Consider the following 14,789-nt stretch of genomic DNA (forward strand, 5'->3'; position numbering starts at 1 on the left):
TATTATATCTTTTTCCGACAGCACCTTGAAACCGCATCAATAAAAAGTTAATGCGTTGAGACTAATAGGAAAAACTAGAATATATACATATATTATACTCAAATGTAATGTGTTTTTTAAACATTGTTGTGCTTAAGTAATTAGGAAAAATTATGTAAAATGGATATTTTCCCTTTATGTTCACTATATTGTTTAAGTTAGAGAATAGAATACCCAGAATAAAATTAGTGATCACACATCAAAAAACTATCGATAAACATTGAATTAGTTCCGGTTAAAATTTAATAATAAGTATTCAAACTGCACACCTTGTTACAAAGTAGTGTAACTGCCTAATTCTTTATCAGCAGACTAGAGGATTTCGCACTCCCATGTTCTTTTGCTTAAATACCTTTCTCGGGCTTATATTAGACATTATACTTTCAGAGAATTTTTTCATTTGTACTGTTAGAAGGTTCTTAATGAAATTGCTGTTCAGTTCAAAATTTTTATATAGTCATTTAATAATACTTTACGAATGATTTTGTGCGCTTTAGATTTGTGAGAAAAAGGGGTGGGATTATTTAGTAGAAAGTAGCAAGGCATTTCCCGATCTGGTAACACTGATTCCAACACTCATTACCGTTCCAAATGAAACGCAAAAAGGTTCAATTGTTATTTTCTCTCACGATTTCGGCATTTATATTAACCTAAAGATGGCTCTATAGTTTGCGCGCAAGCAAAAACAAGCAGCACCTAGGTGCCCAAACACAACAAAATGGAAACGTATAAAAATCAAAAGTGAGTATACACCAAGCTAAATTCTCGCTAATTTCGCAATTTATCACGCACACTGCCGCACTTGGCGTTCTACTCATTCATTGTTGCTGCACGTGTGTTGGTGGCATTGCCTTGTATGGATTTTCAATTGACCGGGCGAACGTGGCAAATCAAAACTCAGTGGGGCATGCCACCTGGTAAAGGTAAAGAAATTGGCTGACGCAATCGCCGACTGGAGTTGAGTAATGTGCGTTGCAAGTCGCCTGCACGTGCGAAAATGAGATGACTCACCACAGTAAGGACTACCCCAAGCGGACACAGCCCAGGACAGAGCTGTTTAAACCGGCTGCGCGATTGCAGCTCTACCCTTGCATTCTATATTTACCTAAAATGTTAAAACATAATTACTATATTACTAAGCTAGAGGGGAGAAAGAAGTTTTCAAAAAGAAAATTAAAATCAAAATTTGCGTGCTTAATCTCAACTTTTTTGGTGGTGGACACGGCAATATTGACTCTTGGTAATAAAATGTTAAAAATACATTTATCTTTCATAGTTTTCAATGAATGTAGTCTACCCTTAGATTAATTTGAATATAAGAGGTACAGTAAAATGATTAAAAGTGTTTTTAAAAGGGTAGCGACTATTCATTATCACTATGACTCGTGATAAGTCATTAAACAGCTGTGGGCTGAACAGCGAACCAATTAATCATAATTAATTCGTTTCTTTAATTCTCAGCGCCATCATGGCATTTTCACAACAACAAAACACACCGCGAAAACAACCATTCTCATTCTTCGGACCGGATTTCATACTCTCAAAACAAAACATATCTTTGACCCCTGATTTGAACTCTGGATATGGACGCGACATTTCACCAAACCATGGAGAGCTTGCAGTTGCCCAAGGAGCTGTACTGGGACCTCAAGATGGAGCCACAATCCCCAACATCGGTTTTGGGCTCCGATCTGTTTCCGCTCACTGACTCAAACGATACGGAGTGGCTGTATGACGATAACTTTGCAAATGGTTTGTGGTGCCTAAAAGTTTTTTTGAAAGGATTTTTAAGGATTTTAATTTAAGGCATTACTCTTATTGGCGATGATGAAGCCTTGACCCTGGAAGAGGTAGCTTCTCTCCAGTTGCTTAGTGATGAGGAGATGGTTGTGGAGATCTTTGACCTGAAAGATGAAGGTAGGTATATTTTAGTGTGCTTACTTTTTTGTACATAATAATAATGTAAAATAATAAATGTTCTTGTAACTGTAGCTGAGCGCAAAATGTAGATAAACCCATTTGCGAGGAGGTCTTAAACCCATAAGAACGACCTCTTAGAGTTCTTATTAAAGCACCCAAATGTTTGCTAGTCTTACATTTTTCAAAGTCCAAAATAACTTTATTTATAACTTGAAGCTCATAATATTAAAGCAAAGACCGTTACTATGATTACTATGATAAGATAATTGGTAGTTATGCCTGATACTCGTAGATCAATGGGAAACTAGGCTCATTGAAATCTAATAAATAAAAGTAAGCTTTTCCGACTCTATTCAATTACTAGCCGAGTCGATTTGGCCATGTCCGAGTGATAATCAAAATCTCAGGAACAACAAGAGCTAGAAAGTTGATATTAAGCAAGCATACTCACGACCAATTATTTGAAAAAGGGATTACATTTCTATTGATATTCCAAAAATATTTGAGAACCTTAAATTGTCCGGATCTTTATATTAGAAGTTTTTAATAAATTGAGTTTTCAATTAGATACAAATATCTTAAATAAATACACCTATGGCAAATCAGTAAAAATGAAATATTTAGATATTTGCAGGAGCTTTGAACGTCTGCAAAATTCCCGCAAAAAAGATCTTTATATAAATATTAAAACTCAACTTTTGTTGTATAGAGCTCTTTCTTAATAATTAGTGTAGATCAAGTGGATTTCATTGTCTGAGTCATTAGGGTCTCGCACATCGCATTTGAACCTAAAATTCCGACAGGTAAAGTTGAGGAACCGGTTTCAAGTTTGCTTTGTTTTCGTTAGCGTATGTTTCTGGTATTTTGGCCCTCTTTAGCTTGAGCATGAGCGTGTTTTTGTATTATGGTTTTCACCGTGCATTTTATTATTGTTTATCAACGGAGCGCCAAGCAAGCGCTGTAATGGCCAATTTCCAGGCCACAACAAAGACTCAGATCAAGCGAGAGCAATGAAATCAGTTTTTGATCGGTTTTTTGCGTACTTGATCACGCGTTAAGCGAGTGATCGGCTGGACTCTCTCTTCTCTCTGTAGCAATCTCTCTCGACTCATTGCTGACGTTCGGGTAATACATTAAGAATTCAATAGATAACAGCTGGGTTGTATGATTTTAAAGGTAGGAACTCGATCCATTCTCTGGTGGTTATGACTCTGCCCCTTTTGAAAGCTTAATCTTATAGTGTATGTTTTGTTAGTGAAATATATTAAGTATCTGCGATCAATGAACCATTTGACATTATGACCATCATAATTTTGGTATGTATTTTTCGGTCGATCAGGAAGCTTCTTTGTTTGAAATGTAAATTTTTACGGATGACGTGCCCCCTGTTTTGAGACTGTCACTAAGGCTCATTCAGGTAGATTTTTATAAATACCTTTTAAATAAAAGGAGATGAAGTTATATTGGTTATTTCAAGATGCTGGGAGATTACTACTATTAACATCTCAAGCATGTATATTGTACATATATGCATATACGAACGATTCTGCTAATACTTTAATAATTTTAGTATATCATTGTACATAGTTTGTGTAATGCATATGGAAAGTGGAGTTTCAATTTTACTGAATTTTTCTCAGTAATATAATCTTTATTCCAACTAAAATTGAGAGCAACCTGCACAGAGACTTGATTGTTGTCAAGGGTGGAAAGTTACTGACTGGTCAGGTGCACACTGCAAGCTGTTGATAATACTGTATAGAAAACCTGTGTAATTTAGAAATGCAATTTTTGAAGAACTAAAAGGGCTGAGCAATGCTGTGGTAAAATATTGATTTTGACATAAAGTAAACGAAAGTTAAACGGAAAAATATTCAGAAACCAGATTCCAAATTCCCAGCTATTTTCATTTTTGTTCAGCTACAGATCAATAAAACAAAACACCTAAATTTGCACCACTGTGCAGAGTCCGTTGGCGCAGATTGTGACTGTCCGCTTGTCTCAGCTGATAGCATCTCGGGCTCGAAATAAACCAACAGATTGATCTTAATGCAGGGCGCTCTCTGAGCTTCGCTGCCTTCCCCAGTGGTGCTCGCTCGCTCTTGCCCGCTAGTTAGCCGAGCAAAAACCATGCGCGGTTTCCAGTCGGTACTCAGTACAATTCGCTACTCAGACGCGAGCGCTCGAATTGAATCTCGGCTTTAACTTTGATTGCCGCCCCGCATTTCACACGTCTTGAACATATACGTCTTTACTCACCAACACAAAGAAAACGGCTTAAAATAAAACAATACAATAACAAATAAGAAGAGAGGCAGTAACCACACAAGCACAGGTCTTCGCGTTTTATAAACGCTAAAAAGCCAATCGAAAATAAAAATATTATTAAAAATGTGTTAAATAATTTATATGAAGGAAATCTGGTGTATCATTTAAAATAAAGTGCAGAATCTTTGCATTGAGCATTAAAGCGGATACCGCTTTCCCACTTTGTGAAGTTGGCTGGCAGCGAAGGCCATTCGCACCTCTAACTTAAGCCACAGGGGAAAACAAAACGGCTAGATTCCACTTGAGGTGATCATCGATTGGAAACTATATGTAGCCGAACCTCGGAAAATCTGCAGATTCACGGGACAATCGCGACCACCTGAAAGTTCGAGTGCGGGCTCCAAGGACTTTGTTAGCATGATACCACACTGTGGATACCGTTACATGTGGAACCGTGAAATTGTGATAAACTCGCAAAAGTTGGTTAAACGACGCTAAGCAGGAACTTCAGATTTTCAACCACGCCGACCACTTTGCGGCAGCAGTTGAATCCTACGGACAGAAATCCAGCAACCGAAGGACAGACGCACAATAAAAACCAATCACTCAAATCCCTTCATGCAATTTAAAACTTTTAATACTTTTCATATACGTTTTACCACGTTTTTACCGTTTTTACCACGTACCGTTTTTGTTTTTTATTTAATAAGAAAATGTGGTGAACTTATACCAGCCTAACCTACCCATTTTCCAGCTTTTTATTTGTACTTTCTAATTTGATTCTGTGATTTCTTACTTTCATTTGGAAATTTGATTATACATTACTGCTAATATTTTTTCTATCTTCATAATATAAGGAATTCTCCTTTTAAATAGCTATTGTTTAAAACTCGATTATTGTTAGGTTTAGGTAAGTCTACTCATTTGGGGGTATATATATACCATTTACCGTCTTAATTTTTTTTTTTAATAAAAACTTGTGGGTTAACACTTAATATTCGACAAAACGATTCACTGCTGCCGCAAAAATGAGCACCTATATATTTATGCAAGCATATGGTAAGTTACAGGTTGCTATGTTATAAGTAATTGCAAGACATAAAATTAACATTGAGTTAGCTAATCAAGTCTGCCAGCTTGTTACGTTTGTTTTGGGTCATTCCGGTGTTTCTTTATACTTCCTCGAAATTCCTTTATGTTATTATTGTGTATAAATACTAACTAAATTCAATATTTTTTAAAATTCGTTTGCATATAGTGACTGGAATTGGGTAGCAAGTTATTATTGATATTTTGTTAGCCATTGGCTGTAGCTGTAGCAGTATATCAGATTGTGGAACACGTTCATAAAGTTTAGGTTAATGCAAGTTCTAAGCCCGTATGACATTACAACTCGTAAAACATCGATCTACAATAAACGTTTTACATAAACTTTCGTGGTTTCATCTCCTACAATGTTTTTCTAGGCTAAACAGCCCGAGTGCACACTTATTTGCACTCGCCTATAGAGTAAGTCTAGCTTCAAGGTTTTCGCTAATCATGCTCTCATTTAATATAAATATGTATGTATGATTATATTTATTTCCCGTATGATTGTGTTGTTGTCCCTGTCGTTTTATTCGATAATGCAAATGGCAACATTGTTTTCTTTATATTTATAAAGCTTTTTAGTTTTTTTTTTTTTGGAAATGAAGGAAAACTAAATAATTTATTTATTTAACTTAACTTAAAATCTAATTATAGATAATATATAATGTAAATGCTTTCCAAAGTTTTTTTCCTCCCTTTTATATATGAACAAGTAAAATTTAAAGCAAATGGCAACATTTTTTCTTCATATATATAAAGAAAGAATACTTAATATATAATTTATTTCACATGGATTCAAAAATTAACATCTTATTATAGATAATATAATATTATATATAATATAATAGAATGTAAATGTTTTCAAACGATTTTTTCGTCCCTTTTTTATATAAATAAGTAAAATTTAAAGCTAAGCATTTATTAACTTGCAGTTTAGAGTGTATATTATAATAGAGTTTATAATATTTATATATGTAATTACTGAAATATATAAACTTTTATATATTATAACGATGTTATAAAAAGAGAGAGAAGAATCAAGTTAATCTGCTCATTTCTTTCTTAAAATTCATTAAAGCTATGAAATGAAATATTTACACTTCCTTGCTATTATTGCAATACACAATATAGTGTTTTATATAACATTATCCAGGGCTAGGCATTGTAACAGCTACAGTTTAGTCACATTTTTATGTAAATTAAAAACAGTAGTTACAGTTGCTCTGAATTTAACGAATTCAAACGCAGCTGCCTGCGAGAAGATTGAACATATATGTATCGATCGATACGAAACTTGTTATGCTAATTTAGAATTGATCTTGGGAGATACGAGTGCTTAGGCAAACCCAAGCCCAAGTTGTCGCTGGGTCAGCTTTTACAAGACAAACAGGTGCTGCAACTATGCTTTTAGAAGGTTGCACTCCCATGCGATTTTTCTGTGAGGAATTACTTATTTTATTTTAATTGTGATTGCTTTTGTAACAAATAATCAAACTGATGTCGTCGAACTTTGTTCAGTATAAAATGTCTTCGTCGTTCTTCAATAAAAGCAAATTGAAAACAACAGCAAACCAATCGTATACTGAGGAAAATATGCCACAATCAATATGTAAATGTTTACTAAATTTCTGAACGAGATACGAGTATTCGTTGTCCTTCGTTTTAATGGAAATAGGTTTCAATTGAGAGTGCAAAAATGTAGACAAACAAAATTCACTTTTATAAAACACAGTCGTATTATGTTGCTTATGAAGTTGCAAAACATTTTTTTGAAAAATTCTTTATGAATATATATTTTTAATATAATACATCTGTTGATGGAAAAGTAATAAAGACATCTGCGTCTTTATAAATTACACACATAAAATAATTGCATATATATAAATAGTTATATATTTTCGTATTTATATATATAGTAGAGTAACTGCCACGCCCAAATTTTTGCAAAATTGTTGGATATAGTATCATAATTTTATTAGTCTTTTAAATTTCTATCGACTTGCCACGCCCACCCTAACAGTCTACAGACCGGTTTGGTCACGCCAGTACTTTTGAACAATTTTGAAATTTTTTCTCATTTTATTTCGCAATATCTATCGATATCCCAGAAAAATTATGAAATTACGAAAACGCGCTCGCATTCACACTAGCTGAGTTACAACGGGTATCTGATAGTCCTGATAGTCGGGGAACTCGATTATAGCATTCAATTTTTTTGCTTAAAATTGTTTGGCCTCTTTGATGAAACATGAAGTTTATTTAGTTAACAATGAAATATATACCCTATACTTGAAGAGTAAAATGGTATAATAGATGTTTAAAAGACCTAAGTAAATATCAGGAGCATATTCGAAGCTCATTGTATTTTTTTAAATAAGTCAATAAATATAATTTTTTTACTTGGAAGAAGGTAGTTTTTGATTTTTATTTCATTAAAAGTGAAAATGGAAAAGCTAGTTCCGGACGAGTTGTCAACAGAATATTTATGGTCTAGAAGTAATTTTGTGTGAATTCAACATTTTTTAATTTTTTAAATTTATATTTTTGTCTTCCATTAGAATGTCTTTTGGACCAAAAGGCAACGTTGAACTGCATCGATTATGACAGTAACAGCTTTCAGCCGAACATTAATGTTATAACTCAGGCCATAGTACCCGCAAACAAAGTACAATTCGGTGCATCTTCAGACGCTGCTTCGCTTCCTTCTGCCGCTGATTACCAGCTCAATGATGGCCCATCCCTTATTCTACAGCAATTAACGCCGCCGCAGTCTCCGCCTCAATTCGATGCTTACAAACAGGCGGGCGATGCACAGCCAAAACCCGTGCTCGTAAAGGCCGAGCAAAAGGTGGTAAGTCATGATATGAGTGTGCATTGGATATAAATGTGTTCTTAATATACGTTCAAATATTGCAGCAATGCTATACTCCTGATGTTACACACGCAGCATCTGCCACGCCCTTTAACTTTACCAACTGGGTAGGCGGCAGCGAAATTGCCCGAGAGAACCAACTGGTCGATGATATCGTCAATATGCGTGCTAAGGAGCTCGAATTGTCCACGAACTGGCAGCAGCTCAATGAGGACTGCGAGTCTCAGGCGTCTTCATCTTTAGACAGCAGAAGCACAGGAAGCGGAGTGTGCAGCAGCATCGCCGACGCCGACGAGGACTGGGTTCCAGAGCTTATCAGCAGCTCCTCCTCGCCAGCTCCTACAACCATCGAGCAGTCTGCGTCCCAGCCAAAAAAGCGTACTCGCACTTACGGGCGCGGTGTAGAGGATCGAAAGATCAGGAAAAAGGAGCAGAACAAGAACGCTGCCACACGATATCGCCAGAAAAAGAAACTTGAAATGGAGAATGTGCTGGGCGAGGAGCATGTGCTGTCTAAAGAAAACGAGCAGCTTCGTCGCACTCTGCAGGAGCGGCACAACGAAATGCGCTATCTGCGCCAGCTGATTCGAGAGTTCTACCATGAACGCAAGCGCTAGGCTTTATTTTCTTTGAAATCAATTTTATCGTCGTTTGCAAAGTTATTGTTATAGTTAAACCCAAGCCTCTTCCATAAACTAATTGTCATCATAATGTTTCAATGTAATACTATCAATAACAATCTCCGGGTTGCCCAAAATCTACAAATCACCAAAGTACGCAGCCTGTCCTTTGTCCTACATTTTTGGCACTAATGACGAGTCTCTGAATTCGGAAATATTTGTTGCCAGTGGGGCCTAAAGGCGACCCCATATCCCAAGCAGCACGGTCCAATGTAAAAACACATTAATTGAAAAGCTCATTGATTTGTTTTTCTGCAAATCGGACAGTGTTGCGGCTGCTGTGCTATTTCAAAAACACTTATATTTTTAATCTGGTAGCATCTCGAAAGATGTAGATTTATTTTAATGTTTCATTATTTTTTTCATATTCAACATTGATCAGTAATAAATCAAAGGGTTTTTAAAAGAAATATTAAGAGACATGGCATTTTATTGGCCGAATCATATTAAATTAACGGTAAGTTATCCTTGGTAAATTTAGAATGAAAAAAATGTTGATAATCTTATTAATTGTATTATTTTAAATTAGTAGCCAAAGGCAACCAACCGCCTTGCAAAAACTTTCACTAATTAATTTTCAATCTAAGTTTGTAAAATTCAATCCGCTCGAAGGGCAGAGTCTCTTCTTTTTTTCTGCTTTGCTTGTAGGGGTACTTCAACATGTTGGTACCCCGCCGTATGCATCTCCTGAATGACGTAGTTGTAATCGGATTATGATTATGTCGATGAATATGATGCGAATATTATCACCAATTCCGAGTCTCACGTGCTTTATAAAGTGCATTAAAATTATAAAGTCCAATTAATTGAAGAACTGGAAATATAGGCACATGGAGATTAATACAGATAAAATTGTTACACCAGGGGCTAGAAAAAGAAAAGAACGATACCAAAACAATCCCTCACTGCTGCTGAGATTGAGATTGGGGTTGGGATATGGGAATCGGCATGGGTCGCTTTGGGATTTTCTCGCCTGGACATTTTGACTGATGAGCCGGCGACGTGAGCCGTACAACTGACTTTGCGTCGCTGATTGCCGCTTTTTCTTTGGGTTTCACTACTAAACTAAATTTTCCACATCGTTAATTTATATTAATATGATTTCTGTGTCAACGGTCGATGTGTGCGCCGTCTAGAGCTCGCCTTCGACGGCGTCGCCTTAGCCGGTCAGGTCTGAGCTGTGTTGTCGCCGATGCTGACTCCCGCCGTGTATGACAAGGCAGCCACGACGCCGATGGAGGTCGCCGGCGCAATATTTATCTAAATTGTTATTTTTCACACTCACGCAGTTCAATGAATTCATGAAAATTACGTTTGGGACTTTGTGTTTGCTCGTCGCCGAAGTCATCCCCCTCCTCCTGTCACGCCATCGATTCTTCAATCCACGAGCCGAATGACTCTTTAAGCGCATGGTTAAGTATATTGGCATAAAATTCAATTTTCCTGCTTTGTGTTAATCCTGTTATTAGCTGCCGTCCTGCTGCAGAATCCTTTTAACACACTCTCCTTAAGTGCCAGAGCAACGCGAATTTAAGCATTGGAGTTGAGTTGGTGGTAAAATTGAGTCTGGAGCACAAAAACCCTTTTTTTTGGGATGATTTATGCTGCTGCCAGTGCTGCTCTAAAAAGCGCCGACCAACTATCTTTGATATTGGTAACAATTTTTGGCCTTAAAATATTTGTCCGTAAACAAAATTCATTAGCAGAGAAGTCAGCAATTAAACATATGTATTATAAATGGAATGATTTCTTGAATTATGGTTATCCGAAATATAATTTTTGTTTTTTAATTTATTGACCCAGGACTTTTTTCTGAAAAGGAAAATAAATAAATAAATTTTGTTTTGGCGCGAATTTCTTTTCTGCATTTATTTCCAATTTTAGAACACATTTCTTTTCACACTATTTCGAAATCGAATCCACATCGATAATGTAAAATAACACCGACCGTCGCCGCAAGTCCCCATAGAAGTCGAGAGGCTAGTAGAGGAAGAAGTCAACGTCATCGTTAAATTTAATTAGGCATCAAATGACCCAACAGCCGAGCTAAATCAAAAACCAATGGCCTGAAAGTGACCCGAGTGCAGGCGAAATTCAACCGCCTGGCTCAAAGGGCGGTCGCAACACTTTAAAACACAATTAAAAGTCAAAACGTCATTCTAAACGAAAGCCAGTGGACAACCCTCCAAGGACCGAAGAGCCGCCAATGAGGCGCCGTAGAGAAAGTGCTGATGTGGGATGGAGACATGGCGCTCACTTTACATAACATTTAACAAAATTATAATGAGACATAGAATGGATGTATATCGGTCGGGGGGTGAGTCTTCTACTCCCGTGTCGAATGTTAATGGGATTATGTGAGGAATACATTTTAATATTTATTTGAAGTATTATCCTAGCGAGATAACCGCATTAGGTGGTGTCCATTAGAATGAATTCAATTACCGCCAAAGCTAAGTGGATCAGAAGGAAACTATAAGAGAAAATACTAAGAGCAATTTTTTATATAATTACCGCAAAATGCACATGTAACCAATGTGGCCTATCTCTGCGTGGAGCAACATAATTACAGAGCGAGCAGATGCGACCGAAATGTAAACAGTGTTTCTTCCGAACCTAAATCTTTGGAAGGCATCAAATCAAAGACACTAGAATAATTCTAGAATAATTCTAGTGTCTTTGATCAAATCCTGTTGTGGAATTTTATGTAATTTTATTATATCACGCATCGCCTTATTTAAGCTTTATATTTACGAGGTCTTTTATGGGATTCCACCATGAACACCTAGACATTCTAGAGATGAGATCTGTCAGTTGGCCCAGGTCTCCGAATTGTTCGGAATGTCTTACTATGTTTTCAAAATATGATTTATCATATCATCACTTTTGGAGAAAATATTACGTATACCGTACGTATTGTTGTTAAGCGCTCAGAATTGTTCTTGATTTAATGTACTTTTTTTCGAAGTCTATGTATACCTCCCTGCAGTAACAAGTTTCATTACAAGCTAATTTTATGACGCCATCCATTTGTTTGATTTCCTTCTCCTAAATTTTCTATGGCCTTATCTAATCGCATTGAGTGCGAAAAAATTACTGTACCTTCTTATCGCAACCCGCACACACATTTAGCTTACCCAGTTTTCACACATTTCCAATTTTCATTTTCAGCTTTTAGCTTACGACCATAAAAATAAAGTAAAATAAAATATGAAACTGAAGTTAAGCGGGTTGTTTTGCGATCAAAATGCGGGTCATTTCAATTCAACTGTTTTACTAATGCAGTGTAAACTAAACTAAATGAAATGGGAGAAAAACAGAAGGGTGGCAGGCAATGTAAGGTTAAGATGTAGAAATATTCAGTTGCGTTGTAAAATACTTCCTATACATTACATTAAATTGTTCATTTCCATTTGCAGAAACCTGTAGGTGTTTAGGATTGGCCCAAAGCACAGCAAATATTAGATACTAAGTCGGTGGTTGCGTTAACATACATTGTGGGCGTTAGTTTGGGCAAGGCCAACATTTTTTGGCAAATCGATGGAAATTGTCCAGACGACCAATAAAATTTAAAATATTATTAAATTTTTCAAATAACTTGGCACAATTAAGACGTCTTCAGGATCTGTATGTCTAAAATATTCTGTTTTCACGGCTATTTATCATGATTCAAAATATATTTACTGTATAGGGTTCAAATTTAACAAATGTAGTATTATTATGTCTATTTAAAATATCTGTAAAATCTTGAAATCCAAGTTTCAAAAACAAATAATTAAAGTATGAAGCATGAAGTTGAAACTCTGTTCAGCCAAAAAGCTTTAATCAGAAATTCGATATCAATAATGCAACGATTTTTATGGCTCTTCTGGCTTCTCGCAACTTATCACAGACAAAATCAAATGCAATTTCACGGCTATTTGAATGGGACAAGACAAAAACGTTTTGCTATAATGAAATAAATGAGCGCAATTTTCAATTTGCCATGCAGATGAGCCGAACCACAAACGTAGTTGAGAGGGACCGTTTCCAACAGAAAGAGGCTGCACGAGCAAACTGCATTGTGGCGGGGCTTTAAGTAAAATGCACACAGTATGAATTTGTGGGGTGGGGTATGAAGGGGTTAGTGAAGTGCCATGAAGTACGTCGCATGTGCAACAATTAGCGGTGTTTCGAGTCCACATCCCTCAGCATATCTTTGACATTTACACGTAGCTCCCTGTGCCCCAGAGTACGTGACATTTTGGCAATGGCCGATGCTCAGTTTCATGTGGAAAAAGTTGGAAAGGAAAGTGAAATTCTCTGTCTACATGAGGTTTACACTCAAAATATTAATTCGCTATTATATATATATATAATATATATATATATTCGCTGTTCTTTTTTATATCAATTTTTTTTCTTAAAATTACTTGCATAGAAGGTCATAAACTCCAAAAGCATTAGTGTTTTTAAAGAACAGTAACGGGATTTATTTTAATTTGCATAGCAAAGCAAAAAAATTTTGACTTAGCTTTAAATCCGGATAAATTTATCCTAGTATTAATATCTGTAAGAATTATATCTTTTAATAGAAAAGACATTTTAACGAGCTTAAAAACTAGTCACGAATCCAACGTGACGAAACCTGATTGTACATTTGACTAAATAAATGCACCAAGTAAAGTTTTTTCATTCTGCACGTATTATAAGAGTATGTTTTTGCCTTCTGGGCATTTGTGTATTACCTTTCAAACTTGCATATCTACGCATACATACATATTTCTTACATATCAGCAGTTGCACTAAAAAGGAAAAAATAAGTTGTGCCAGACTTTTAGTAGTGGTATTCTAAATACATTTAGCGCATATGAATTCAAAATATTGTACGATATACATCACAGCCTCCAATTGGGCTCTGATTTTGTTGCCAATAACATTGTCTAACTTTCATTCATACCTTTGGTGTAACTTCATTGTTCTCGGTGTAACGCTTATAGTCAAAAAGAATCTTTTCAGGCAACTGAATGAGTTTGGGATAGCACTTGGAATTCCCCTTTTTTTTTCAGGGGAAGCACAACAAACGCTCATCTAATTAGCCAAGAGAGAACCATTTCTGTTATGCCCCTTTCCGCTTTCTCATTTTTTTTACCAACTGGGCGTTTGAAAAGGCTTCTAAAAGGCAAACTGTCCCCGCACCTCTATGCATCATCCTTCAGATGAGTAAACAAACAAGTAATAAAACTCGCGGCACTTGAATCCTTAGGAAAATCAAAAACAATTAAAGTTTGTTCAAGAAAAACAACATACAGAACTCATCAGCATGCCTCACATACTCACAACCACGCATACTCCCATGGCAGGGTCATGTGTGTAAACATTCCACCCACCGACCCACTTTACCGCACACACAGTCACCGCAATGAACAGATAACGTTGCCTACTTTTGCGCTCTATTCGCCAACGCAAACAACTTTTGCGTGACGTCGCTCGACGTTTGCTTCTACACTGCTTTTCCATTTCCCTACGCCGCCGCCACCATCATATCTCTTCCTGGTTTCCCGCAGCCCCACCGATAAATAAATTTGAACATTTGGTGTAAATGTAAATAGATTGTTCTCCCCCAACCACTGTATTTTAACATGGTGTGAGTGATTAAGGGATGCAGATGTCGGGGGGTAGGGCAGACGGCGGCGTCGTGAGGGCCAAAGGGTAGCTCATTTGCGGCCTGGTCAAAGCGGCGCCAAGCAGACGCCCAAGGAGACTGAATCTCCCTTTCGCTCTCACCACGCCATACCAAGTTGCTGAGCGGTGGTAACTATGCCCAGGCTAACGCCACGTAATGTGTGAAATCAAAATATTTCGTTGCCATTTCGATTATGAAGTGTTCACATGGCCTTGACGCACTGATAGAGTGTGAAGGCTTGATCGCAATGGAGACT

General features: G+C 36.6%; 2 protein-coding genes and 1 long non-coding RNA gene across 6 annotated transcripts, besides 2 other annotated features; 2 read left to right on the forward strand and 1 right to left on the reverse strand.

Annotated features, from left to right (window-relative positions):
- Positions 1-613: 613 nt before the first annotated feature.
- crc (cryptocephal) lies at positions 614-9,275 on the forward strand. 4 transcript variants are annotated; one of them, NM_001273743.1, is made up of 6 exons: positions 614-780; positions 941-1,279; positions 1,501-1,791; positions 1,846-1,956; positions 7,875-8,167; positions 8,233-9,275. In NM_001273743.1, the coding sequence occupies exons 3-6, from the start codon at positions 1,623-1,625 to the stop codon at positions 8,803-8,805; spliced, it is 1,146 nt and encodes a 381-aa protein (NP_001260672.1). In that variant the 5' UTR covers positions 614-780; positions 941-1,279; positions 1,501-1,622; the 3' UTR covers positions 8,806-9,275. The 4 variants fall into 4 exon arrangements, with proteins under 4 accessions (NP_001260672.1, NP_524897.1, NP_001260673.1 ...); NM_080158.3 differs by lacking the exon at positions 941-1,279; NM_001273744.1 differs by lacking the exon at positions 941-1,279 and having other exon boundaries at positions 1,873-1,956.
- Positions 2,321-2,399: a mobile genetic element.
- On the forward strand, positions 4,108-9,275 carry CG46314 (uncharacterized protein). The gene is made up of 3 exons (NM_001347792.1): positions 4,108-5,286; positions 7,875-8,167; positions 8,233-9,275. Exon 1 carries the CDS (start codon positions 4,645-4,647, stop codon positions 4,723-4,725), a length of 81 nt encoding a protein of 26 aa, NP_001334746.1. The 5' UTR covers positions 4,108-4,644; the 3' UTR covers positions 4,726-5,286; positions 7,875-8,167; positions 8,233-9,275.
- Positions 7,239-7,544: a mobile genetic element.
- Positions 9,276-9,347: 72 nt separating the features above from the next.
- lncRNA:CR44785 (long non-coding RNA:CR44785) lies at positions 9,348-10,068 on the reverse strand. The gene is made up of 2 exons (NR_124412.1): positions 9,759-10,068; positions 9,348-9,682 (listed from the first exon to the last, which is right to left on the reverse strand). It is a non-coding gene; the product is annotated as a long non-coding RNA:CR44785 (long non-coding RNA).
- Between the last annotated feature and the right edge of the window lie 4,721 nt (positions 10,069-14,789).

Source organism: Drosophila melanogaster, chromosome 2L (assembly GCF_000001215.4).
Source record: "Drosophila melanogaster chromosome 2L".
In the NCBI taxonomy this organism is placed as follows: Eukaryota; Metazoa; Arthropoda; class Insecta; order Diptera; family Drosophilidae; genus Drosophila; species Drosophila melanogaster.